Genomic DNA, 25,132 nt, shown 5'->3' with positions numbered 1-25,132 from the left:
GCCAACAGGAGTGGTCATTTCTCCATACAAACGTACTCGACTGTTTCCTCCGTGGGTTTTGATGCTAGCTAGAGCAATGATTTTTTCAACACAGATTAATATTGTCAATATCTGTGTCGGACCGTTTTGCTTTTATTGATATTTTTGTCTTTTAAGGCGCTAGAGCCCTTCAAAAATGGCCTCATTGACTATGCCGCAATGAGAGGTGTAGTACCATATTCAAAACTGATATCAATTAGCCAAAAAAGCAAAACGGTCTGACTCAGATCATTTCATAATCATTTAGATTTCCATGTTTGGTTAAGTTTTGGAGGAGGAAACAGTCGAGTACGAAACCTCGATTTTTGAGATTTTTACGCAGAATTTTTCGCCTTGTCCTTATCGCACTAGTTTTAGGAGCCGCTTCCGTTAGCGAGGCGGGTATATTTACCTAAAATATTTAAAACTCATCTCCTGTTTCGTTTTAAAGTCTTATCTTGCAATAACGTTTACTGCAATAAGTCCCTTTTAAGGCAGGTTGTTCTTAACTTACCATCTTGCACATAGTTGACTGACCTGTCATAGGTCATATTGCTTAATAGTTAAGGTCTATAATGGTCAGGTAATTGTTGTGGATTCTTACCTCCAACCGGGTCAGTTTCGTCGACGTGTATCATCTCTGATGATCTGTAAGTAAACATTGTAAATTAGTTTCATAAATGGATGCAATTATGTACACGAGAAAGAGAATAGAGTAGCTACATGACACGTGTTAAGATGGAACTTGTACCATGTTTATATAATAATATTGGACACGTAAATGAGCGTAACGTATGTACGTATATCAATTTGTAAACATCACGGCGTGACTATAGGCGTGCAGGTTTTAACAGTGTTGCCAACTTGGCATAAATGATGCCAGATCTGGCATATTTTCACTCGCTTTGGCACCAAAATTTTCCATTTAGCATCTGGCATATTTTTTAGCATAATTTAGTCTCAGCCAAGTTTGCACTAACTTGGCAGCAACAATATGCGCTATCGCCTTATGTAGTTCATATTTTCATATGAATTTTGACTTTTATGGACGGATGGACGTCGACGGTCTATATAAAGTTGGTCAAGTAGATCTTGTCAGTAGAAAAAGCAAATTTGAAAAATGTATGTGTTTTAAGTGTCAAATTTCAAGTGATATTTTAGCATATTTCAAAAATTTCTTTGGCATAATTATGGCATAATCTAGACATTAGTCTAGCATTTTTTCTAAATCTCAGTTGGCAACACTGGGTTTTAATGAGACGAGACCTCGATGTGATATAAGTACACTTTTGATAAGTATAAGTAATCTTTATAACGATTCCCGGGGTTAGTACCTTCTTAAATCAGGCAACAAGGCCCAAATGTTACTGTTATGTATGTTAATGTTTTTTCATGTTGTTGTACTTGTATTTAAATGTAAAATAAAAACTTAGAGTTATGTAACTCGTATATCTAGGGTTACGCCTGAAAATAAAAAAAGGTGAGCAACAACGGCATTAAATTAACAGTAAATACAAAATATCCTATGTACCTGCCTATAATGTACCTATTCTTTATCTTAACGTCGAAATTTCAAATCCTATTACTAATAGGTGCTCTCATCTCAACCCATTAATTAAATGGGTTTAGTGATTAAATAATATTTAAAAATTGCGTAAGAATGGGTAAACCCACTAAATTATTCATTTTTAAATAGGTAATCAATTTCAGTATGAAATATTAATGAATCTAACTTAGTTTTTACGGTGTTAAGACACATGAAAAGTAGGTAAATATTCGCAAGAATGCACTGGGATAAGTATTTTTAGAAATTAAATAGGTATGTTTATGTAATAATATTTCTGGTAGGTGCCTATTTAAAATATTCATTGTTTATGATTATTTATGGGATTGGATTATTAAATGTCTGAAAACGTTTCTACCTAGAAAGTAAAATGACAGTACATACTTATACCTAGTGATTTTTTCAGATTGTGTTTGTAATTTTGTTACGTCATTTAATGTATGTTGTTCAATTGGTAAGAAGTTAAGGAGATTCACATCTCAGATTGCGGAAAACTTCCAAAAAGTTTGAAAATTGTCGATTTTTTTTCAAAAAGAAAGCAAATACAAATGGAGCGTTTCGTTCCAAAAAGTTTCCGAAAAATTTCACATCTTAAAACTTTCCGTCCAAATATCAGTACTAAATCTAATGACACAGCATAATATTGCAGCAATTTCCCAAGAACAGTGTCGGTCTTCTGCAAGTGGGTCGTCTGTATTTAGCGTCCATGTGCCCGCATCCATCATTCCCATCGCTATAACAACAGCCTATTATCCACGCTTCTATATTGTAAATGATACCTTGCTCCATGTACATACGGTTTAAATTGCAGATGTGGTAAACTTTGTTTTGCGAGCTTGTGAAAACTGTGGCTTGTCCTTGGCTTCGTCCTTTTATTTTAAACAATGCTTGTCTTGCTACCTATTACTTAGACTTTAAATACAATCTAGTTAAAAACAAATCTATCTAGACTACTTAGGTTTAAAAGCTAGATTACGATATTCTCTTTAGAATTAATTTTGTAACAAGAAGAAACGTCTGCGAACGATGCACGATGCTAATAAAGCTTTTCCACTTTTAATTTGTTTCTAACAAATTAAAAGTGGAAAATTCACTGTCTAGGGTGGGACTTGAACCTACGACCACCGGATCGCTAGCTCAGTGTTCTATCTGAGCTACCAAGAACTAACGCCAAGACCTTATTGTCACTGAAATGATTTCCACTCAGCTTGGTTTCAAAAGTTTGCATAATACCTTGTTATACCACAGAATAAATAATAGTACTAAGTACAGAAGACTCACTCTCTAACAAAACGCGTCTGATCAGCACAGATATGGCCGCTAGGTGGCGACAGCGCCACGCGCGTCTTATGGCAAACCCCAAAATTGGGGCCGAACGGATGTACTTTTAGCTACCTGTAGCAAAGCGACGAAATCGCCGAGTGAGACTTCGGTTATACTTAAATGTTCTCACACTTATTGTAATGAAAGTGATAAAGATAAACGTCTAAGTGAGGTAAACGTACTGGTACTCGACGCGGTCCCAGTACATGTCATCTTGATTGTTAAATCATTGTCAATAGAAGTGACAGCAGTGGCCCATTTTATAAAGCTACAAGTTACAATTTACAAGCGGAAGTCTCTTTCTAACCCTATGTTTTAGAACGAGACTTCCGCTTGTAAATTGTAACTTGTAGCTTTATAAAATAGGCCACAGGGTGTCATCTATTGGGCATTAGTATGTTTGTTGTGACACCAAGTCATCACTCACAGAAACGAAAATCTTTTTTCCGTGCGTTATGCTTACATCTGTCTGTGTGTCTTCTTAAATACACTTAACGGACTCATCTTCTTTCTAATAACACTAATCAATCACATTTCATAACACCAAATAAAAAAAAACTAGGGCATTAATTTGGAACGTAAAAGTAGTACACGACAAGCTAATTTAATCTGTAGTCTAAAACATATCAAATCCGTAACCATGAAAATATTTTTTAATGTTTCCCTTGTTGGACTGTACCTACAAATAAAATATTGTTTACAGCACAGGGTCGTTAGAGGAAGTGTTAAAAGGGTACTGATTGTTCGAGACGATCGATGCATTGATTCAAACGTCATTAATACGTGTTGGACTGTTGGCACAGTCAAACTGTAGCTAGCAGTATCTTCACTCATACACTAATGAGTGTAGTGATTGTACTTGTACCCATACAGTGGTTTTTACACATATTTATAAAAGACATTAGGTACCTATCGAGCTATCGAAAGCAGACAAACACATTAATTGATCTAAGAAAATGAATTCATTACTGATATCATATTTTTAATATCTGCTGTTTGTTACAGTATTGATACAGTCGCGTTGCCTGAGCTGGTGTACCCTAGCACACGTAAACACGATTCTGCATCGCTACATCTGAAATGTAGCACTACACCAGGCCCCGTAGACAACATGCCAATCGCTAACGGTCCGTAACGAACGAAACGTAACTGTCACTGTCACACTAATAAGGAAGAGTGAGAGACACTAGCCTAGAGAGACACAAAGCGATTCGATGGCGAAGTGCAAGCGATCGTCACCTTGGCTAGGCTGCCTGAATTGCTGCAAAAAGTCGCTGTGTGCTACATGTATAAGATTTAACAGCTCCAATATTGAGTTAAACAACTGTAATATCTACACACACCGTGACATTGGCTTAGGATTGGCATATACGGAACGCGGCACTGGGTTCGGAGCCAAAATACGTCATGCGAACGTAGATATACTGTTATGGTAGCATAATTAAGCCTGATTATAGCATTGTTTGCCGTATTAGGACGATACGCGATATTAGTCGCAGTATATTGACGTACATAACGACTGTCAGTGAACTTGACTGGCAAAAAACTTCATTGTTTGCTTTAGTAATTTTTGTCACCATATTGCATTGGGATAATTCATTTAGGTACTTACAGGGTGGCTCAAAAATACTTTGATAAAAATTTATACCTAATACTGCGGCGTATTGTTGATAATTTTAATAACAAACGTTTGCGTTTGTGTAACAAAATTAAAGGAGATAATATGTTTTATTTACGTAAATGATTACTTTAAATTTTTAATGTCATAAAAAAGAAATAGTTTTTTTGCAAATGTGAATGAAGCGCTGGTGGCCTAGCGGTGAGAGCGTGCAACTTGCAAACTGGAGGTCGCGGGTTCAAACCCCGGCTCGTACCAATGAGTTTTTCGGAACTTATGTACGAAATATCATTTGATATTTACCAGTCGCTTTTCGGTGAAGGAAAACATCGTGAGGAAACCGGACTAATCCCAATAAGGCCTAGTTTACCCTCTGGGTTGGAAGGTCAGATGGCAGTCGCTTTCGTAAAAACTAGTGGCTACGTCAAATCATGGGATTAGTTGTCAAGCGGACCCCGGGCTCTCATGAGCCGTGGCGAAATGCCGGGATAACGCGAGGAAGAAGAAGAAGTTTTTTGCAAATGTTAGAAAAATATTTTTCAACGTATTTTTGGGCCAAAGCAGGTACGTAAGTAAGTATATAGTCATTTGTACTGTTACAATTTTTTTTTTATATTTTGGATATTTAACCTGCTTAGGTGCTTACGGTTAGAAAGATGAGTGTAGATAATTTACATATAATGGCATTTTTGAGCATTGTTTGATTCAGGTGATTACCACCCACTATAATTAATATCACATTGCATAAGAGATATAATTATAACAGGAGGTACATAAATACTTAATTAATTGCAACTATTAAGCTTTTACTTCTATTGTCTACGCTTAAAATTTAATAAAGCTTTTCCCAAGTTAACAATTGGTTGTTTTCACCCGTGATGAATTAAGAGATATTGTTTTATCTTCTATCTCAATTAACTCTCTACTAAAATAAACATATGGTAATAATTTGGTAAAATATTTTAGTAGAGTGTATTTACTTATTAAAATTTGCTCGTCAGATCTCTCGGCTATATTATGTACTTGGTATTTTGCTTACTAAAATTATACTGGGTAACAATATACAATTGAAAACAAATTAAATTAGACATGGGTATTTGGAGACATAATACGTTATTTTATATTCAATATGTTACACATAGATAGTTTCTTTGAAATAAATTAGACATACTTTCGTGGTTTTTTTCTATCGAGCCAACTTAATAAACTTTTTTTTAATGTTTTGGCTATTAGTCTGCCCTTGCAAATATAGTCTAATTTTCATATGCGTATTTCATGGCATTTGTCATTGATTAATTAATGTGTAAAAATTTAATTATAAAACTACAATTTTATTTATACGAAAACTCTAAAAATCATAACTAACCATAGTTGTTTTGCTTCACCGTAACCGTAAAACACAAGGCTACGAAAGTAGTAGGTTGTCTGTCATTAAATTAAATGACAGTTTACATTCGTTCAAACATGAGAGCGAAAGTGAAGGCTTGAATTTGAGATGACATAAAGAGAAAAACATTTTTAATGTGGAATTGTCTCGATTCAACTTCGTTATTGCAGACAGGCCTGTAGCAAATGTATAAACATCTATATCATTCATAATTATGTTTCTCTTACTAGTTAGAGTAACTAGAGACACCGAGATGCGCTACACGAATTTCGATTTTCGAAGTTCGCGGCCAGACGTCCGAAATGCTGTCACCACACCGGTTCGGGTCATTGACACAACTTTCCAAACCCGTTTACACATAAACCCGACATACACACTTGTTTTATATATCTGTGTTATGTATGTTCTTTCGGTTCCGTCAAGTATCAAGTTTTACCGACTGGATGGTTTTAGATCCGTCGAAATGTGGCAAAAGTAATTGACTTATGTTTTGTGGGAATAAAGCGTAAAAAAATAATGTTTTGTGTTACATAGAAGCTTATCTATATCTGACATAATTCTGAAAAGTTGCATGCTGTCGAGCATTTTTTATTTATGCACTTTTTACCTAATTTCTAATTTAAAATGGCCGTGCGTAGCGCACTAAATGTAAACTTTTTTCTTTTGTAACGGGGATGTTATTTGATGCAGTAATAAGTACCTACATTAATACTGTACTATGTACTTACTAAGAATACCTATGAGTATATCGGCAAGAAACTTGCCTACCTACTTTAATTTCTTCGCTATAGGCTAAAGTGTAAAACACAAATAACTACATAAATATATAAAACTTACAATCTTACTCCTAGAAAGCGATATCCACTTTTGGGCACCTCATAACTTGTCCCCTTTCTTTCCCAATGGGTACAAAAAAGACAAACGACCGAACAGCATAGATACCTGCTCAAAAAAGCCGGGGCCTTAAAAGGAGATACCATATCTGTAAATAGTTGGCTGCGAGTCATATCGACATAGATTATATTGTAATTGATGTGTAGAAAAACGGCTAGTCCAAACGAAATATCACTAGGTATGGATGTCTACCGTCTCCAATTCTCCCTCACTTGTTCAAAGGTAGGGATAAGTTCGCCTTTGTTGAGTGTTTTTTCCCGTTTTGTATTCTTTTTTGTGCAATAAAGTGGTTTACTACTTTGTACTACTAAATATCTATCAAAAAGGGTTCTGTGGCTATAAGACTGCGCGACATGCTAATATGTATATGTAAGTGTTTAACGATGTCAGTAAAGTCTTGTAAATATAAATTCTTGTACGTATACCTAATACCTAAGGTCGTCAACCTTGTAATTGTTAAAAGTCGTAGAAAACAATTAGTGACTTAACCAGCAAATACCTACTAACTAAGCGTGTTATTCAGGTAGATAAAGGTAGAATAACTTAATAATGCTAAGTATAAATAGGTAATCTTTATAAAATAACAGGCAGCGGCCACGTGGGGCGGGTATAAATGGGAATACCTACACCAAAAATATGGCGAGCCATAGCTGATGGTTTTCAATGCAATCGTCTAAAATTTCTTAGCGCCCATTTCTCGGCCTGTCTTCGCGACAATTCATCTTGATAAGGTGACGGAAGCGGGTACTAATTATATCGTTCCCGGCCGCTATGCGGAAGTAGGCATTTTATTTTTATTTGGTGTATTCCTGGCCGTTTTGAAATTAATGATTTGGCTAGTGTTGCCTAAAAGTATACCTTAATCACTATTATTTCGCTATTCGCTAATACAGCTTTGTTTATAATATTTAGCTTCTTTGTGTAAAGAGCATTTTTGTTATAATAAAATTTCACAACAGGTTCCAGGATTATTTTTCATCCAATTTTGTACATTTGCCAAGAAATGTATGCAGCTGTGAGACTAATATCGACTTAACTGAATTTTATTAAATATTTTTCTTAAAATGGTCGTTATATTCACAAAAATGTTGTTAGTTCACTATAAATCTCGCGCCAACTCTTATAGATTTACCTACCACTTATAAGTTACACATATGGTCATTTAGGTGTTTACCTAATTAATTGTACTTATTCTTTCTGGCATACGTAGAGCTAGAGCTACTTAACGGTACATATTAACATTACCTAAAACAGACACCAACACCCATTTTTCTTATGTTATACTAATCAAGAGGAATTAAACCTGTTTTAAAAATAAATCCAGGGTCTAGTAGAGAATGTGTAAAAAAGCACTTAAAGCCCGACTTTATGTAAATGAAGGGATAGGGCGCAAGATAAAAAGGCTTACAAGGATCATTAATTACTTTCCCGGGATGTTAGATGGTAGGTCGTGGGCGGGCAATGTGTATTTTGGTATTGTGGTGTCCATTAAAATATTGTGTAGTGAATTTCCTACAACAGTTTATATGTGAAGTTAGGAAAATAACGACCTGCGGTCGATTTTTGAATTTCGACCACTCGATTTCGTGCATTTCGTTAAATAATATCTCCAATATTAGGCACTTAAATTCTACTAATAGAATTGAAATCGAGTGGTTAATACCACTAGATTCCAAATTTTGATCGCTCGTATTTCAAAAATTAGCATTTCCCCGTTTTCCACCGACTTTCGAGTGACGAAGTCGAGCGATCGAAATTCAAAAACGGCCCCCTGTTGCATGTTAAGAAAAAAAAAGTTCTCCTAGAATTCTCAATAATTTTTAGTGTTCCGTGCAAAACTTTATTCACGGAACACTTATGGGATCACTTCGGTCTTGAAAATCAGTCATTATTTAATTATTTTGTATTACCTATAAAATAAACAAAGCTGAAATTTATATACAATATTAAGGTTAAATATTAATTCTAAATAGAGTCAATAGTAAAATCTTACGTACTCGGTTTTGAGTTAAATTAATTCTGAAATTTAATATAATAATACGTTGCATTGCATTATGGAACAAATAAACGATTACTTTTGCATTCTAAATGTTGAATTCAAATATAGAGAAATAACAGGATCCAAATAAAATATACCTACTTCCCACAATTGTGTAACATCGGATATCAAATTTCTAATTACGAAATCGTCGGCGACACTACACGTTGCTGCATTTCTATCAACTCGTGTCTTTTCGAGGCCTTTACTGATAATGCATAATAGGCTTTTTGCATATTTTAAAAGTGCCATTAATTTCTTCCGTTTCGCTTGGATACCCACTAACCTACCTATTTCAGCAAAAAATACTTTGCAAGCAAAAAAAATTGCAGACAGGTTGTTATAGAAAGATTTCTAATATTTATTCAATCCAATGCCGTCTTAAACGGCGTCTTTGGGCTGTCAAGAATTTGGGAAGTAAAGAAAGCAAATTAAGTAAACTATAATTTTTCTATTATGATTAGTGTCCGACCGAAGGTTCGGTTTCGGTTTCGGTTTCGGCCAGTTTCGGCCAAAAAATCATGTTTCGGCTGTAGTTTCGGTTTCGGCCAAAAACGGCCGAACCTTTCGGCCGGGCCGAAACTTACGAAATGGTACTTCGGACAAAGACCAAAAGTTGGGGAATAAGTAGGACAACAATATTAATATCTACATATACTGATTCATGTATAGGTATAGAAGTTAATTGGTTTATTATAAAACACTATTCCACTAATGAGGGCGCCTCTGGATGGCCGACGCAGTCTTAAGAGGCTGTCAATACCTATAACGCATACACTGTCTAATTGCATCGGAGTGAATGAGATAGCACTGTCGCATGTTACTGGGCCCTGGGCAAGAGAATAATAAGAAAACTCATCATCTTCCTCGCGTAATCCCGGAATTTTTCCTCACGATGTTTTTCCTTCACCGAAAAGCAAATAGTAAATATCAAATGATATTTCGTAGGTATATAAGTTCCGAAAAACTTTTGCTTCGTCGAACGTCGACGAAACTGCGGTCTCGCTTTTTAATACATTGGACATTGGTTGGAGTCTGTGCTCAACTACTTATCCTGAAGCCTGAAGCACGGCTTTGACTTCGCATGAAAGTTCGCCTCACTGAGGCACTTCGGACTTTTAGGCCCAGGTGAAGATCGGTACCTGGCCTTGCGATATTGTTAACAAAAAATTTCGCGCTCGCTGTGCTCGCTTTTTTGGTTGACCCTGTATCTACATGTTAGCTTGACTAATAGTGACTGAATAGAGTTAGACCAAGAAAATTCTGCAGTGCAACTAGTGCAAATGTTATTGATACGTCATAATTTCATAGAAGTTTTGACGTTTAAAATAACACTTCAACTTAACACTTCACTCAAAATCGTTGCAGAATTATCTTGGTCTTAGTAATTTTCTTAAAAAAACTGCTTAAGTAACATCAATTTCAAGGACATTGGGTCTCGACAGCCCCATAATATGTGTACGTAAAAGCGGTTTTATGACATTTTTTCAACGATTTTATCAAGTCTACAAAAGTTTCGGTTTCGGTTTCGGTTTCGGCCGAAACTAGAGCCAAAGCCGAACATTCGGTTTCGGTTTCGGTTTCGGCAAAAAAACATGTTTCGGTCGGACACTAATTATGATCTTCTATTTATACGGATAGTCAAATATACCGTTACTGTCTGTCCTTCGGGGCCCTCTAAGGATGGGGGCCCTGTGTGCCCTAAGGTAAAGACGGTATTGTATTTAACGCATTGCAATTTGATGTAAATTTTAGTTAGTCTTAGGTACCTATATACCTAGTTATATTAAATACAGATAGACTCTGAATAAAACCTTAGATCATAATATAAAAACATAATAAAAATACATTCTCCAAATGCAAAAGACTTTCCTGCCATACTACCTACGGCGTATCTTCACGGTATTGGAAAAAATTCCACCTTATCAGTCACATAAACGGCAAAATAGATTGGTGATAAATTCGGATAGAACGTTATCAGTTCTTTATTGGCTCTATAACTAAGATTGTAAGGACAGGGGTTCTTACACATTTCATTTGCATGTATTTAATAAGATACCAAAATGTCTGTGTGACATTGTTATAAGATGTACCTAAACTTTATTTTATGAAGTATTTCAGAAATAATTACCCATTACACAATTAATCTTGTTACATAAGTGCATTAATAATTTAAGACCTGACCGCCATAGGTATTAAAATATGACTGACCAAAGAAATAATTACTAGAATTTAGAAGATTTATTTTATTTTATTTATTTAGAAGATTTGTAGCGTAGGACGCCCGCAGACTAGATGGAGCGATGACCTTCGCAAGGCGGCTGGCAAGAGCTGGATCAGAGTTACGGCAAATCGTGCTCAATGGCGTGCAATAGGAGAGGCCTATGTCCAACAGTGTAGTGGACGACAGTAGGCTGATGATGATGATGATGAGAAGATTTATTGTTATCTATTTTTTCTCGTAGGTAACTCTCATCCCGGCGTTCGAGCATTCAGAGGTTGTTAATCGAAAAATTTAAATTTAACCTAGTGAAGTTAATCTCTCCAAATGACAATAGATGTTTGTTGTTGCTGAACATTATAAACATAAAGCTAAACAATTATCTTAAAGCAACACGAACACGGCTGCTGACGGTACATGTGGTTTCTAAACAATAGCCACTTCATGATCCGCCGCTCGCATTCTTCACGAAAACAATAATAGGCACAGCCATACGTTTACAAATGTAATTTCAATTGTGTGACCTTGTGCAATATAATAACAGAGATTTATCTCAATAGGGCTAGTAATAAATTCTTTCACCATTCAAATGACCTAAATACATTCCTTCTAGGTAACTTGAATTAGTAAAGTATTCAAGTAATAAATTAGTTTCGAACAAATACGTATAGTTCGTTTTTTTTAGCATTAGAAAGAACTTGCAAGAAGGTAAGCGAGCTTGACATGTCCTTTAATTGAAAAACGCTTTTTAATAATCAAAAACTATTACTTATGAAAGCCGAAGAATATAAATGATCGTATTAGATTCATAATTGTTACATATTTGCCGTAACTTATTTTTAAAATGTGTTTGTCAATTAAAAGACACATCAAGATTGTTTACCTAATTTCTAATGCTAAAAAAAACGAAGTATAAGTATCATACTTATTATTCAAAACTAATTACGGGCGTAACGGACGTAAGTAAGTACCTATTAGGAGTACTCGGACGTGATATGGACAGATATAAGTCCGAGTACTCCTAATAAACTCCTACGGTACGTTTTCGAAAGATGTTTCCGGCCCACGCAAGCATTATGCTTGCGTGGATAAAATACATGTTCTTCAGTTTAGAAGAAACATAGTATGATATGATATACAGTGTAAACTCTATATAACGCCATTGAAGGGACTGGGCATTTTTCGACGTTATAGAGAGTGGTTGTTAAATGGAGGGAAATAAAAAGGACATCTTACTATTCTAAATATTCTAATATATCTGTTTATAATATACTTAGGACACATTTTGCACAAGAAGAACATTCAATTCATACTTGTCAAAAGTTTAGCGACCGAGGTAAACATGTGCAAGTTGATCATACAAAACAAAAGAAAAAAATTCTTCGAATCTCCGATACGTCAGTCGAAGTAAACACGTGCTAGATAATAAAACAACAAAACAGCAAACAAAAAAACGTACACAGCTGCAGTTTTTATCAATTTCGGCAACTTAGAAAGTACTTCTTAATGATGTATTATGCCGTATTATTGTCGTTAAATAGAGTGAGGTTGACGCTATATAGGGTGTATTACTGTATAGAAATCAAGGTAAACCAACCAAAGTCAAGCAAATTCGACGTTTTAAGGAGTTTGTCGTTAAATCGAGAGACGTTATAAAGAGTTTACACTGTAGGTAGTATAAGTACCTAGATAAGAAACGACTTAACTTTATCCATATATCCATACAGATGAATGTTGTGTTAGTTGTTTGCTGTATTATGTTGTATGAATGTTGTATAATTAATGTTTATTGATACAAATGGTCAATAACCCTTCAATGCAAGGTGTAATGTGTAACCTACAACAACAATATAATTTATATATATATTAAAAAAAGGTGTTAAATATTCTTTCAGCAAAAATCTCATTGATTGAAAATTGTATTTATTTATGAAAAATATTGTATGTATGTATGTTGAAAAGGTTAATGAAGAGTTAAAGTCGAGATTTTGGTGTCTAATAATTTTAAGAAATAAACTATCCATATGGGTATTCAATTTAATTAACTAGAAGATGAAGTCGAATTAAATTAATTTAAGCTATATTTAAAGATTACTTTTATCGATAAAATTGCGATATTTGAGGTGTTCGAAAGTTGCTTAAGAGTCTTAAGAGCAATGATACCTACTTACTTAAGTGAAAAGTAGAAAGGTAAGTTGTTTAAGGATTAAGAGCAGAAAAAGTTTCTCCAAGGATGTTTTGCAATAATATATTTTATAGGTACCAGTTTCGCATTCCGTTGTAAATAACTATTTATATTCGAATTGTAATGTGTTAAGTTAAATACCTAGTTTAAGTAGGTATAGTCGCACCAATAAAAGTCTGCAGCGGATTTGATAGCCCACGCAGTGTAAGTATTATTTATACGTCATAATTTTGATAGAAGTTTGACGTTTAAAATGACACTTGCACTGCGTGTGCTATCAAAATCGCTGCAGACTTTTTACGGTCTAACTTACTTAAGTAGGTAAGGTAAAAACTTAATAGGTAAGTGTGCAAGCACCTGTTGATCGCTGCGCGACCATCTGAACCTAGCCTAAAAGTTGCTTTGACCATCGCTGACGAGGTGAGAGCTTTCCCTGACGACCTAGTGCAGAAAATGCGAATCATCCGACACCAGTAAAAATAAGAAACGCAGTCTCTTTAAAACACGGTTCTAAATTAAACACTATCGAGGTCGATTACATACGTCCTCCATTATAAAAGGACATTAAACGTAGGGCCCTACCTAAAAGGCAAGCTCAGTAATTTTCAAGCCAGTCGCTTTGAACCAATAACAATAACAATTCGTATCTTATGTTATTATAATAGTTTCCGTAAAATTTAATTTTACAAAAGGTGTCAACTTTAAAAAGTATTTTACTTTTAAAAACTTACCGCTGTCAAATTAGCACATGCACATCCCAGAGCACAGGGAAAAAAATAAAACTTTGTTCCACAAAAAACACTGGCACAAGTTTCGTAACGCACTCCCGAAAAAAAAACAAAAAGAAAACAATAAATTCTAAATTTAAAACGATGCGCGTCTGTGGCCGGCGCGAGAGCTCAGTCGCGACTGCGACTCGATGGTCGCCGCCGTTTCTAAATTTATCGGTGCCAGTAATACGAGATAAAACAGTTCTTTATTGAGAACCTTTTTTATTCCACATCAGAAAATGTCTGGAGTTGTATATGATACGTTAGGACAAATAACTTGAGACCACCCAACATTAGAGCATTAATAATTTAATTGAATGTCCATCAGATTGGTCACGACAGAATACTTTGAACCATAAAATAAAACTAAATTAGTTGCATGATTTAATAATGTTTATTCCTCATTTATAATATGGGAACCCTCCGGTTGAGTCAATACCTAATTGAGACTAAATTTAGCATCATTCAAACGGCAATAATCATTTAAATTGAAGTTAATTACATACCTGTGTATGCGTAATACTCAGCCAATATGTTTAATGCTTGTAAGTGGGTAATATAGGTGCCGGCTAGAGGCAAAGTAATAACTTAATTTGATCTATCAGGTCCTGTTCGATGAGTTCGATTAGGCATTTTTTAACTGATTATGATTACAATCTATACTCAAATGCACTTTGAAATTTAAGGACAGATCCTTTATTAGGTATATATATATCGCAGAGAAATTAAAGTTAGATATTTAGAAGTTCTTAGAAAGTTTTGGTAGATTGTAGAGATACTTAATTAAAAAAAAACCTCCTTATACTTTTTGGCACAGTTAATCGTATACAACTGTTATTTAATTTAGGATTTATTTTCGTTAATCAACTGATAACCATAATGTAAACTAGGTATTACACTAAAATGCTTAACGCTTTTTTTAATGGTAGGTCCTCTTATTTGTGTTCATGATCCATATATAGTAGAGTCTCGACCTTTGAGTAAAAGCAAAGACATATATATATGTAACTTCGTATACTTAAGATGAATAAAGTGTAAGAAAAAAACGTGCCTCGGAAATCAAGAAAAAGTCATTCTCGGATAGATGGCGCACACCCCTTTAGCCTATTGTCAGCTAGATGGCGTGACGACACCGTTTCATATTTATCAATTTTAACACATAGATATCAAGGAATGAAAATGGTTCAAAATGATATAAAAATAATATAATCATTTATCCATATAATATATAGGAATATGAACGTTTTACGAGTGTGATTATAGTAGGAACTACGAGTAAAGTATAACAATGACACAGAATAAGTAATAGTACAACTATACAATGACTCCACGGCATTCTATGTTCAATTGGCGACAATGGTCCTGATGCCTAATTATATTAATTATTTGTGATAATGACCATAATGACAGTGTTTCATTTTATACCTCTGTCAGTCTAAGTAATTAGTCAAATTAGGAAACTACCATCAACCCTTCATTAATGCACTCTGTAGGAAAACCTACATAAAGAAAACAAAAAAAAAGGGTTGCACTCCGGGAGTGCCGACAGAAGTGAAAACTCAATGACTAGTCCAAAATGTCTGCAGCACTATGTCTATTTGACCCATCCTCCTTTCTATTGAAAAACTTTAGTTCCGAAATTGCTGGCCAGTGAGCTTAAATTTGTAGCGTTAATTGTTTAAAATTCGACCTCGCATCTAAATATATTTGGTCATGATAATTTGAGTTTTATTCACCAGTACTATAGTTCACTTTGTTATTGAATTATATTTGAGTGATATAAAGTTAGAATGTAACTGTGAGATCCTCGGCCTATTTCAGCCCGTACAAGATTAGAACATTGAGCTTTATTGCTTAATATAAAAGTCTAGTTTTAAATAATTGACCTGATTATGATACGTTATGACCAAGTTATGACTAAAGTTCACATGACGTCAGCGTTACGTTACGCGTTACGCTGAATCGAGTTTATCATTTTTTCCCCACCTCAAAAAAGTGCCCAGCGCCGCCAAAGAAGTTTTCACTTCAAAAATATTTAAAATTCAAGTTAATGTAAAAAAATCTAAGTAAGTAATTATTAGTCGTACTTACTTGTGTCTTGTGTGTCTTATCATCAAGTCTTTTGTAGAATTTTGTTTGAGCCGGCGTCCTAAAATAGCGCTCCGCTGCGTGGCAAGGTGAACCGTCGTCGGGTGTGTCTCCGGCGCTACACACGGCGGCGCTGGATGGCAAAACGAGCAAAAAGATGGACATTGTATTATGTATTAAACTCTTTATTGTACAAAACACAAATTACGTTACGGTCTTCTTGTTATTTTTATTTATTTATTTTATTTTTAACATTTAATTCAGGCATCAAGGCCCATATTAGGTACATATACCGAAAAAAAAATGCAAGTTATGCAATAAGTTTTTTAACGAAGTATGAACCGTCGAGGAACGTACGATGTACTGGAATCCGGACTCCGGACGAGTGGAGTGTTAAACTATCAATTAGACTGTCGCTTTCGTCAATAAGTGTTTATTACCCTATTTAAATTGTCCTGTAGTATTAAAAAAAACTGTTTTTTTTTGTTTAAAAATGCCGCTCTGGTCTATTGCTAATTGCTATAAAATGATCCGGCAACTGAGTCTGTTCTATGAGAAAAAATGAATACGCACTATTGATAATTGGTAGAGCGTTAGCGAAGGTCTCCGTATCAGCTTGGGCAAAAATGTTCTCCTCTACAGGTTCTTAACCGATTCTCATGAATTTTGTAACCAGATTCAATATTAAAATATGTATATTTTTTTGTCGATTAGATTTTGGATATTTTTTTGAAAATGGCGTAGCTACATGTAATAGGTACCTACATGTACTCAGTTTAAACTACCCGCGCGAGGTCTACAGCTCGCAGGGCCACTATAGTCAGTCTATTTCTCTTTGCAAGGTCTTATGTACAAAGTTAATGTAGGTACTTATAATCGCAATATGTTCGCCAATCAGTCCGTCTGTGTGTCACAAAGATTAGTCACTCGGCCTTCTAGTAAAAGATAACTCAACATTGCCTAGGCCGAATTAATTATACCCACATAAAACTGCGCACGCGAGGTTCCGTCGGTGCAGTTGCAATTCGCGAAGCCCACGTTATGGCGGGAAGTGACCTCCGTGTACCTAGTACCGTCTTTACCATAAGGGCACACGGGGCCCGTGTCCAGGGCCCCCATCCTCAGGGGAGCCCCAAGGACAGACAGTAGCAGAACATTTAATTACCCATAATAAATAGAAGATCAGTAGAAAAATGTTAGTTTAATTAGCTTTCTTTACTTTCCAAAAGGGCCCCAAATTCTTATGGGCCCTGGGGCCCCAACATAGTCTCAGACGGCCCTGGTGTACAGCGAGCTGTAATATTGCATGGACACATTACAACTGGATTTCATTCAAAAAGTGTCAATGCATTTTTGCAGCTGGGTCACAGAATAAATAATAGTACTAGGTACAGAAAACTCACTCTCTAACAAAACGCGTCTGTTACGATCAGGCCGCGTAGCCAAGATGCCGATCGCTTACGCTCCGTAGCGATCGAAACGCAACTGTCACTGTCCCACTAATATGGAAGAGTGATAGAGAGACATAATGCTTTTCGTTATCGGAGCGATAGCGATTGTAACCTTGGCTAGGCCGGAGCACAGAGGGCTTACCGCGAACCACGTTCGACGTGTTGCCTCTCTATCGCACTTGTAAATTTGTCCGTAAGGTTGACAGGGAGGCAACACTTCGAACGTGGTTCGCGGTAGGCCCTCAGATATGGCCGCTAGGTGGCGACAGTGCCACGCGCGGCTTATGGCTTTCCCCAAAATTGGGGTGGAACGGATGTACTTTTAGCTAGGTACCTGTAGCAAAGCGACGAAATCGCGGAGTGCGCCACGCCTGGCTGGGTGTGCATTAGTGGCGGAGAGCCCATATAACTCGATTCCCATCGGCTTGCCTAATTATTTAGCTAGTTGAGTACCTTCACTTCGGCTCATGAAGAAAAGGGAAGACCAATCAGCTCCGGATTTTCTATTAGGACAAATTTTGTCTTAAGTTAATTTAACTTCTTACTTTTGGGCCCGCCTGATAGTAAACAGTCACCGTAGCCTAGGGACGCTTGTAACTCCAGAGGTGTTACATGCGCGTTGCCGACCTTTTAAAAGGACCCTCCTTTGTGAAGTACCTCATACCGTTGTAGCCCCTCGAGAAAACCTCAGCACTCATTCCACAGCCGGAGCGTCCGTGGGAGGAAATTCCTCTTAAACCGCACATTACACGACGATTTATTAGGTTCTGGTCTTAGGGTGTGACCGACGACGAGCGATGCGGTGATGGAAAGCGACTGTTGGTATCATGTCAAATAATTCATCAGAGCACACATACAAGCAAAGCGATGGAACACATACAAGGTAGCAAATTCTCCTGAGACTTAAAGGTTCAATGCCGATGCCGCTTCATCCTTATTCCCTTGTAAACCAAACCTGCTTCCAGCACTGGTGGTGATTTATTTACTGATATTTTTATAAAATTGAGTTTTCACTTGAGATAAGGAGACCGGACCCTAAAGCGGCCGGTATAGGTACAACCATGTTTGCATGTCTCGTAATGAGGTAGATAGAATGTAGATCGTAAACTTTTTATGCGGTCTGCCATGTCGCCATGTAATATCAAGTGCCTTAAATATTCAATTTAGTAATCAAATCCTTGACTTGGTTGACTAAAAGGTACCTAACAGTAGGTGGGGCATACTTATTGCTTTTAAAACCGATGGTTGCTGGGTCGGAAAGGTTTCTTTAGTCACTCACGTTATCCATATCCAAAAACCACTATATCCATAGTAGATACTTTCACAATTCATAATCGCATAGGTTAACGGAAAGGTGGCGTATTTACTCGAAGATAGCTATAGCCTTTTATCGCCCACCTATGCGATTGTGAATATGATGATGATGATGATGATAATAGGTAAGGTAGGAGACGGCTGAACACCCTCAGATAAAGGTATTTAAAGATAAAAATACCTAGGTATATATAAAACCCCAAAATAAGGCTATAGGTATCGATCAAACATTTACATACAGTATGCCCGTTTAAAATCACCAGACATTAAGTTTGAACCTTTCAGCTTTTAAGTGCGTAATTAAGGAATATCCAGTGTCTTAACTAGCTAAAAACATTTGGCTATTTCATACATTGTGCTACTCTGATGTTGAAATTTCCTATGGGAGAGACAAATTTTTCGCGTCACATAGTAAAAGTTGCTCCATTATGTATGACCTAAATATTATCGGGTTTGAGTTTGAGTAATTACTTTACGTTCAGTTTAGTTACAGACTATAGATAGAGGGTAGAAGGGTTGAGTTGTTTTTCGGTCTCAGTCTCAGTACTGAAGGAACTTTCTTAAAGATATTTAGTAGTGTTAGCTCGTTGGGTGGATGACATTTTAAAAATCGCGGGGCACTTATGGATGAGACTAGTCCAGGACCGGGATAAGTGGCGTACACAAAGAGAGGCCTATGCTCCGCAGTGGGCGACTGAAAGCTGTCATTTGATGATGATGATTTAACTACATACCTAAGGAAGATAGGTGTCTCCCAACACAGGCAACAATTTGCTTACCGGGAGGCACCATCCCTTAGATCATAATCTTTGTACATTTTATGAAATAAAGTTTTTTTTTTATTGTATTTTTTTTGTATTAAGTAAATTAGTATGAAGTCAAAGTGCTGTATTATGCGCCTGGACTGTGCTAAAAGCCTAGAAGCTGACTCATAAGGAGCAAAAACCAGCACAGCGGACCGTTAAGTATTCATACGTGTTTGGTCGTGCCTAATGACTCACGGAGCTTGCTAAATAAAAGAAATATGCTTGTAGGTAAACATACAATTGTCTACATGAAACATCAAGAATTGTGTCACATATTGTCATTCTGTAGCAAAGCTTAAAGCAGACTAAACCTTTTTAAAAAAATTTACTCCTCTGTCCAAACGGTTCCTAGGGGGAGCTGACAATTTTCAAAAAAGGGGGAATCCAATTTTATCCTTAATCAATAAAAAGCAAAAGGAAAACTCAGGAAGTAACTATATTGGATTATGATACGGTTCATTACTTTAACTGGTAGCTTTGTCTTAGTTTAGGTTCTTCATACATTAAAAAGTGGATTTTTAGACAAAATATAGAGATGGCGGGCTGCACTACCAGATCAGCGCGTAGTATGTAATTTGATTTTTTTTGAGTTAATATTTTTGCAGTGACCGCCTCACTTCTATTTAAAAGATGAGTGTAGCTAAGATATTATATGTATTATAGGTAGGTACATACCTACCTAATATATAGTACCTAGGTACAACATGCAATGTTGTTAAACACAACACACTTATTTTTATATCCCTGATCCCTGCAACGCCGTTGCCAAGGAATGCAAAGTAGCTATAATTATCCCATTGTTTTTAATTTTGCCCGCGTGTGATGGAACAGTAATTAATGTCTGAACCGTGCCAAAAGCGGGCGATCGCTTCCCAGGCCTTCGGGGGTAATGAGTAACACGCCTAAATTAGTCACAATTAATTAACCAGCCAGGGGTTGGTAACATATAAAGCAGCGGTCGGCAACCTGCGGCCCGCGGGCCGCAGGCGGCTCGTGAACCTGTCACTTGCGGCCCGAGAGCCGCCTTGGCTATTTTGTATGTAATAGTGACAAACGACAATGTCTCGTAAAGTCACCTCCGTTAACTGCTATGTGGCCCTTGGCTGCTAAAAGGTTGCCGACCGCTGATATAAAGTATTAGGTACCTACCTACTATGTAGGTATTATCATTTATTATAGGACTAAGGACTTCGTAGCAATTTAGTTAGGTATGTATTCTATCACATTATTTCGACTGTTCGGAGCAGATACCTAAATAATAGTTGAAATCGCCAACTGGGCTCCGATTTCAACTGAGGACGCAAAAGGACTCTCTTAAAATGAAAAAGAGAATTTCTTTATTGAGATAATCGGTTGAACAAGTAGATAGCGGCAGCGGCTTGCATGCCTCCAAAATTACAACAGAGTACAATCTATCTATGAGAACCAAAAAAAATATTTACTGAAAACCGCACTCAAATCGGTTCATCCGTTTGAGAGCTACGATTCTACAGAACACTGATACATAGATTAAACTTACGACTAGGGATGTACCGACTAGTCGCCGACTAGTCGGGAAAGCCGACTATCCGGCCTCATTTGTAGTCGGCGATTAGTCAGCGACTAGTCGGCAAAAATGGCCGATTAGTCGGCACTTTATAAATGACAGAAAAACAGGGCAAAAAGAAATATACAGCAAATATTTACCATAAGTTTTTCACCTATTTTACCCACATTCCTATTTAGGGTGCTTACGAAAACTTTTGTTTGAATTATTGACCGCTTGGTCGCTTTCTTGTCTGCTTGTCCGGTTGTCGTATGACATATAGCCTTAAGATTTTTTATTCAGTTCATTTTTCAGCGTTAGGTACTACATGTATATTTATAATATGACGAATAGAAAGGAGTAAAACGGTTGTTTTTAAGTGCATCTGAACCGAACTTAGACGAAACTAATGATCCGGCCGACTAGCCGACTAGTCGGCCGACTAATCGGCCATCCAAGCGCCGATTAGTCGGCTAGTCGGCCAAATCAATAGTCGGTACATCACTACTTACGACCCATCTTATTAATTCGGAGGTTAAAAGCAATAGGTAATTGGACACTTCGTATTCGTACAGTCACGCTCCGTTGAAGTCATTTAGGGTTCTAGCTAAATTGGACATTGTATAGCGAAAGTATGGGACATCCAATTTAGCTAGGACTCTAAGGCCCACTTGCACCATCCCACTAACCCGGGGTTAAACCGTTAACCTAGTGTCATATTGTACTGGTAACCATGACAACTCCAGGTTTAACCGTTTAACCCCGGGTTAGTGGAATGATACAAGTGGGCCTAAGCGGCATAACAATCGCGGAGCGTGATGGTGGTACCTAAAATTATTATCTGATACGATGGACACTTCGTACCTAAAACCCTTGGTACCTACTTATAATTCCTTTTAAACTTAGGTTTGTTTACACTTTTCAATTTGTGTAGTAACTTGGTGGTAGCAGGTAGTCTGTTCGGAAAGAAGAGTCGTAATAAATCAAAACTGTACCGTATCGTTCCTTATACTTACTGTACTCTTTGCCGTAGCGTAGATTGGAACTTCCGAGGTGTGTAGGGTGTTGACAAACAGTTGTCATAGCAACCGCGTGTAAACTGACTGACTAGTCAAATTGTTTCATACATCGTGTGCTTGATATTATTTTGGTTCTAAAGCTATATAAGCGATTTTGAAGGCAGGTCAGTTTTTGTGTAGATTTCCTAGCGAATACCTACTAAAGATCGGAAAGTAGGCCCAAGTAGTATTAGTAGAACGCAGTACGTATATAGTTTGCTACTATTTTTAGGCATGGCTACTTACGTTATGCTGGTCGCCCCAATATTGGAGATCAATTATGCTAAGGTATTAAATTTTGGGAATATGTAAGTATCTAATAATGTTCTTTTTTCTTTCAGATAGGTTCCAAAATGGATTTGAATCTAATGGATAAGCTGCGATTGCTAAAAATTGACACGGAATTACGGCCTCAGATAAAAATGAAGCCGATGAGTCGCTACTACTTCATCACCTCCACCAACCCTGGCGAGCAGTTCTTTGTGTTCGTGTCGACCGCGGCTTGGCTCATCAGAAAGGCTGGGAAGGTATTCGAACAGCCACAAGAGGAAGACGACCCCAACTCCACCATAGCCAACATCATCGAAGTTTTACGAGAAAAACAAATAACGGTAGATTTCTCTTCACACAAACTTAAACAGGGCTTCGGGGAAGAGGTCAGCTACATACTTAACATATTAGCTGACGAGGCCATGAAAAAAGAAAACTTCACTTGGCAGCAACCGGTCATAAACTTAACTGATACTGAAGAAACTATTGACGACATAGATCAAGTGGAAGACGAAACAGAAATAACGTTAGACAAGGTCGAAGAAGAAATGGCGATTTATTCCGAAGAATCTGAAGGCGAATTTGGAAGCGAAGACGAAAAAGAATCGAGTAACGTGGCGGATAAGGTTCACGATTGGGAAGCGTGGAAACTGGAGCTAGAAAGAGTCGCACCGGCTTTAAGATTGAAAATAACTGCTGACGGTAGAGATTGGAGGGCGCGACATGCGCAAATGAAAACTTATAGGGATGAACTATTTGATAGATTTAAAACTACCGGGACTCAGCTCAATAAACTACATGGCAACATAAGTTCGGCTATGGATAAAATAGCAGCTAGAGAGAATATCTTGAATGAACAATTCGAACCCTTGGTTAAAGAATATGGCGCGCTTCTTGATGAACTGAGTAAAGTAACTAATGAATATAAAGAAGTAAGCGTAGGCGTCACAGAAAGGCAAGAAATGCTGAATGAACTGACAGCTAAAGTGGAGAATATCAAGCAAAGAACGGAATCTAAGGGATCATCGATGAACGATAACTCTCCTCTGGTTAGCGCAAAGAAAGCTGTCGCGAATTTGAAGAAGGATATACAAGAGTTGGATTTTCAGATAATTGTCCTGCTCTGGTTGTTGACTACCAAGGAAAATCCTAATAGCAACAATTTATTAGGAAATGCGGAGTCTAGAATGGTGACCAATGAAGTATACTGAAATCTAATTGATACATAAGCTTAGGTAATGGAAAATAAAAGGTAACTTTGACATTCCTGATCTAGTACAAAACCCAGGACAAGATTATAAAATTAATTAAAAATTCATGATTATATACATTGCATTTATTGTGTATTATAAAACATATATACTAAAATAACCATAAAAATGACTTAATACAATAACTTTACGTTACAAAATACTCTTTCGCATTTGTTTTAGAGATTTCATTTCGAGATCGAGAATTTGATCACCTTAAACATGATCTTCGTAATGATTCTTGAAATGAAGCATCTATTTATACTGTATACTTACTGTAAACTGTAACTTATCTTGACTTAGGTATTTGGTGTTACGCTTTCATAAAAATAATCACTTTTGTATAGCTGCAATTGGCTACTATTACAGATAATAATAATAAAATAACAACAACACCTTGTAATACGAGAATTACTCAATCTTATTATACATCGTAACAATCTCTCTTACAATAAGTATATGTAACTAATTTAACATTTGAAAGTACTTCTTTGGAATAACTAGTTATAAAAATATAATTGGTGTTAATTGTCATGGTATTTCATTCATTCATTCATATGGGGAATGTCTTGTTTAATACCGGGTGTGGCCTGTAACACGAGCAAATAATTTAAACATAGATTGTACTCCTCACACGGTGACACTTTTGTTCAAAAACTTTTAAAAATTATGAAGTATTTAGACTGTCTATTTTTCATAAAAAATAAATATTATCTTCAATGGACGCCATCGCCATGCCATATCATTGTGATTGACGTTGCTTATCACGCCTTAAACATAACAAAATTCGCAATACATTGCGTCTTAGAATAAACTTTAAAGTGTGTTAAATATCAAAACACAAGTTATTTTTAAAAGTCGCTGAACAAATGTTGATCAGTATGAGGAGTACAGCTTACAGTTAAATTTTTTGCTCATATTACAGGCCACACCCGGTATAACGTTATACTCATAGGAGTGATAGGTATCTAGAAGTAGGATGAGTAAGCTGGCAGCACTTAAAAAAACTGGATCATTGGACCTAATACCGCCAATATCGAAAATTGTCGTCTACCTCTTTATCGCTCTTGCATATTCGAGTGACAGAGAGACAGATCCTTTGTCTGATAAAAGCTTGTTTTTGACGGCTTGACTTCTTTTAGGCATGCATTAATATATTGTTGCCCTTACTGCATAAGGGTGGTATTCCATCTGTGACTTTCCACGGCAAAAGGTACCTTATGGCGGCTGGCACTTACGTCGCATGGCGTCGCAATAATATTGGAGTGGCGTTAATAATAGCGTAAGCGCCAACCGCCATAAGGTACCTTTACTAGTGCGACGTCACATCTGTCCAATGTCATTGTGTTTCC

The 25,132-nt window shown here is 36.6% G+C and overlaps 2 protein-coding genes across 4 annotated transcripts in view; one reads left to right on the top strand and one right to left on the bottom strand.

Annotated features, from left to right (window-relative positions):
• The window catches only part of LOC134670746 (myosin light chain kinase, smooth muscle-like), a 45,332-nt gene extending 30,969 nt beyond the window's left edge, over nucleotides 1–14,363 (bottom strand). Inside the window, exons 1-2 of one of the 2 annotated variants that reach the window (XM_063528562.1) lie at nucleotides 13,980–14,363; nucleotides 623–666 (exon numbers count right to left, since the gene is read on the bottom strand). In XM_063528562.1, the coding sequence (XP_063384632.1) occupies nucleotides 623–656 (34 nt within the window). In that variant the 5' untranslated portion in view covers nucleotides 657–666; nucleotides 13,980–14,363. Of the gene's footprint in view, nucleotides 1–622; nucleotides 667–3,368; nucleotides 3,513–13,979 lie in introns of those variants that run through there. The other variant, XM_063528561.1, reaches the window with a different exon arrangement.
• A 7,936-nt stretch (nucleotides 14,364–22,299) lies between these two features.
• LOC134670741 (intraflagellar transport protein 57 homolog) lies at nucleotides 22,300–23,957 on the top strand. 2 transcript variants are annotated; one of them, XM_063528557.1, is made up of 2 exons: nucleotides 22,300–22,385; nucleotides 22,602–23,957. In XM_063528557.1, exon 2 carries the CDS (start codon nucleotides 22,614–22,616, stop codon nucleotides 23,739–23,741), a length of 1,128 nt encoding a protein of 375 aa, XP_063384627.1. In that variant the 5' UTR covers nucleotides 22,300–22,385; nucleotides 22,602–22,613; the 3' UTR covers nucleotides 23,742–23,957. The 2 variants fall into 2 exon arrangements, with proteins under 2 accessions (XP_063384627.1, XP_063384628.1); XM_063528558.1 differs by lacking the exon at nucleotides 22,300–22,385 and adding an exon at nucleotides 22,445–22,463.
• The last annotated feature ends 1,175 nt before the right edge of the window (nucleotides 23,958–25,132 follow it).

Source organism: Cydia fagiglandana, chromosome 14 (genome assembly GCF_963556715.1).
Source record: "Cydia fagiglandana chromosome 14, ilCydFagi1.1, whole genome shotgun sequence".
Taxonomy (NCBI): domain Eukaryota; kingdom Metazoa; phylum Arthropoda; class Insecta; order Lepidoptera; family Tortricidae; genus Cydia; species Cydia fagiglandana.
The sequence above is the reverse complement of the archived record's forward strand: the minus strand, read 5'-3'. Positions and strand labels throughout refer to the sequence as shown.

Bases quoted from the DNA above. Each gene is read 5' to 3' on its own strand.
- LOC134670741 (XM_063528557.1), top strand. From the start codon at position 22,614: ATGGATTTGAATCTAATGGATAAGCTGCGATTGCTAAAAATTGACACG.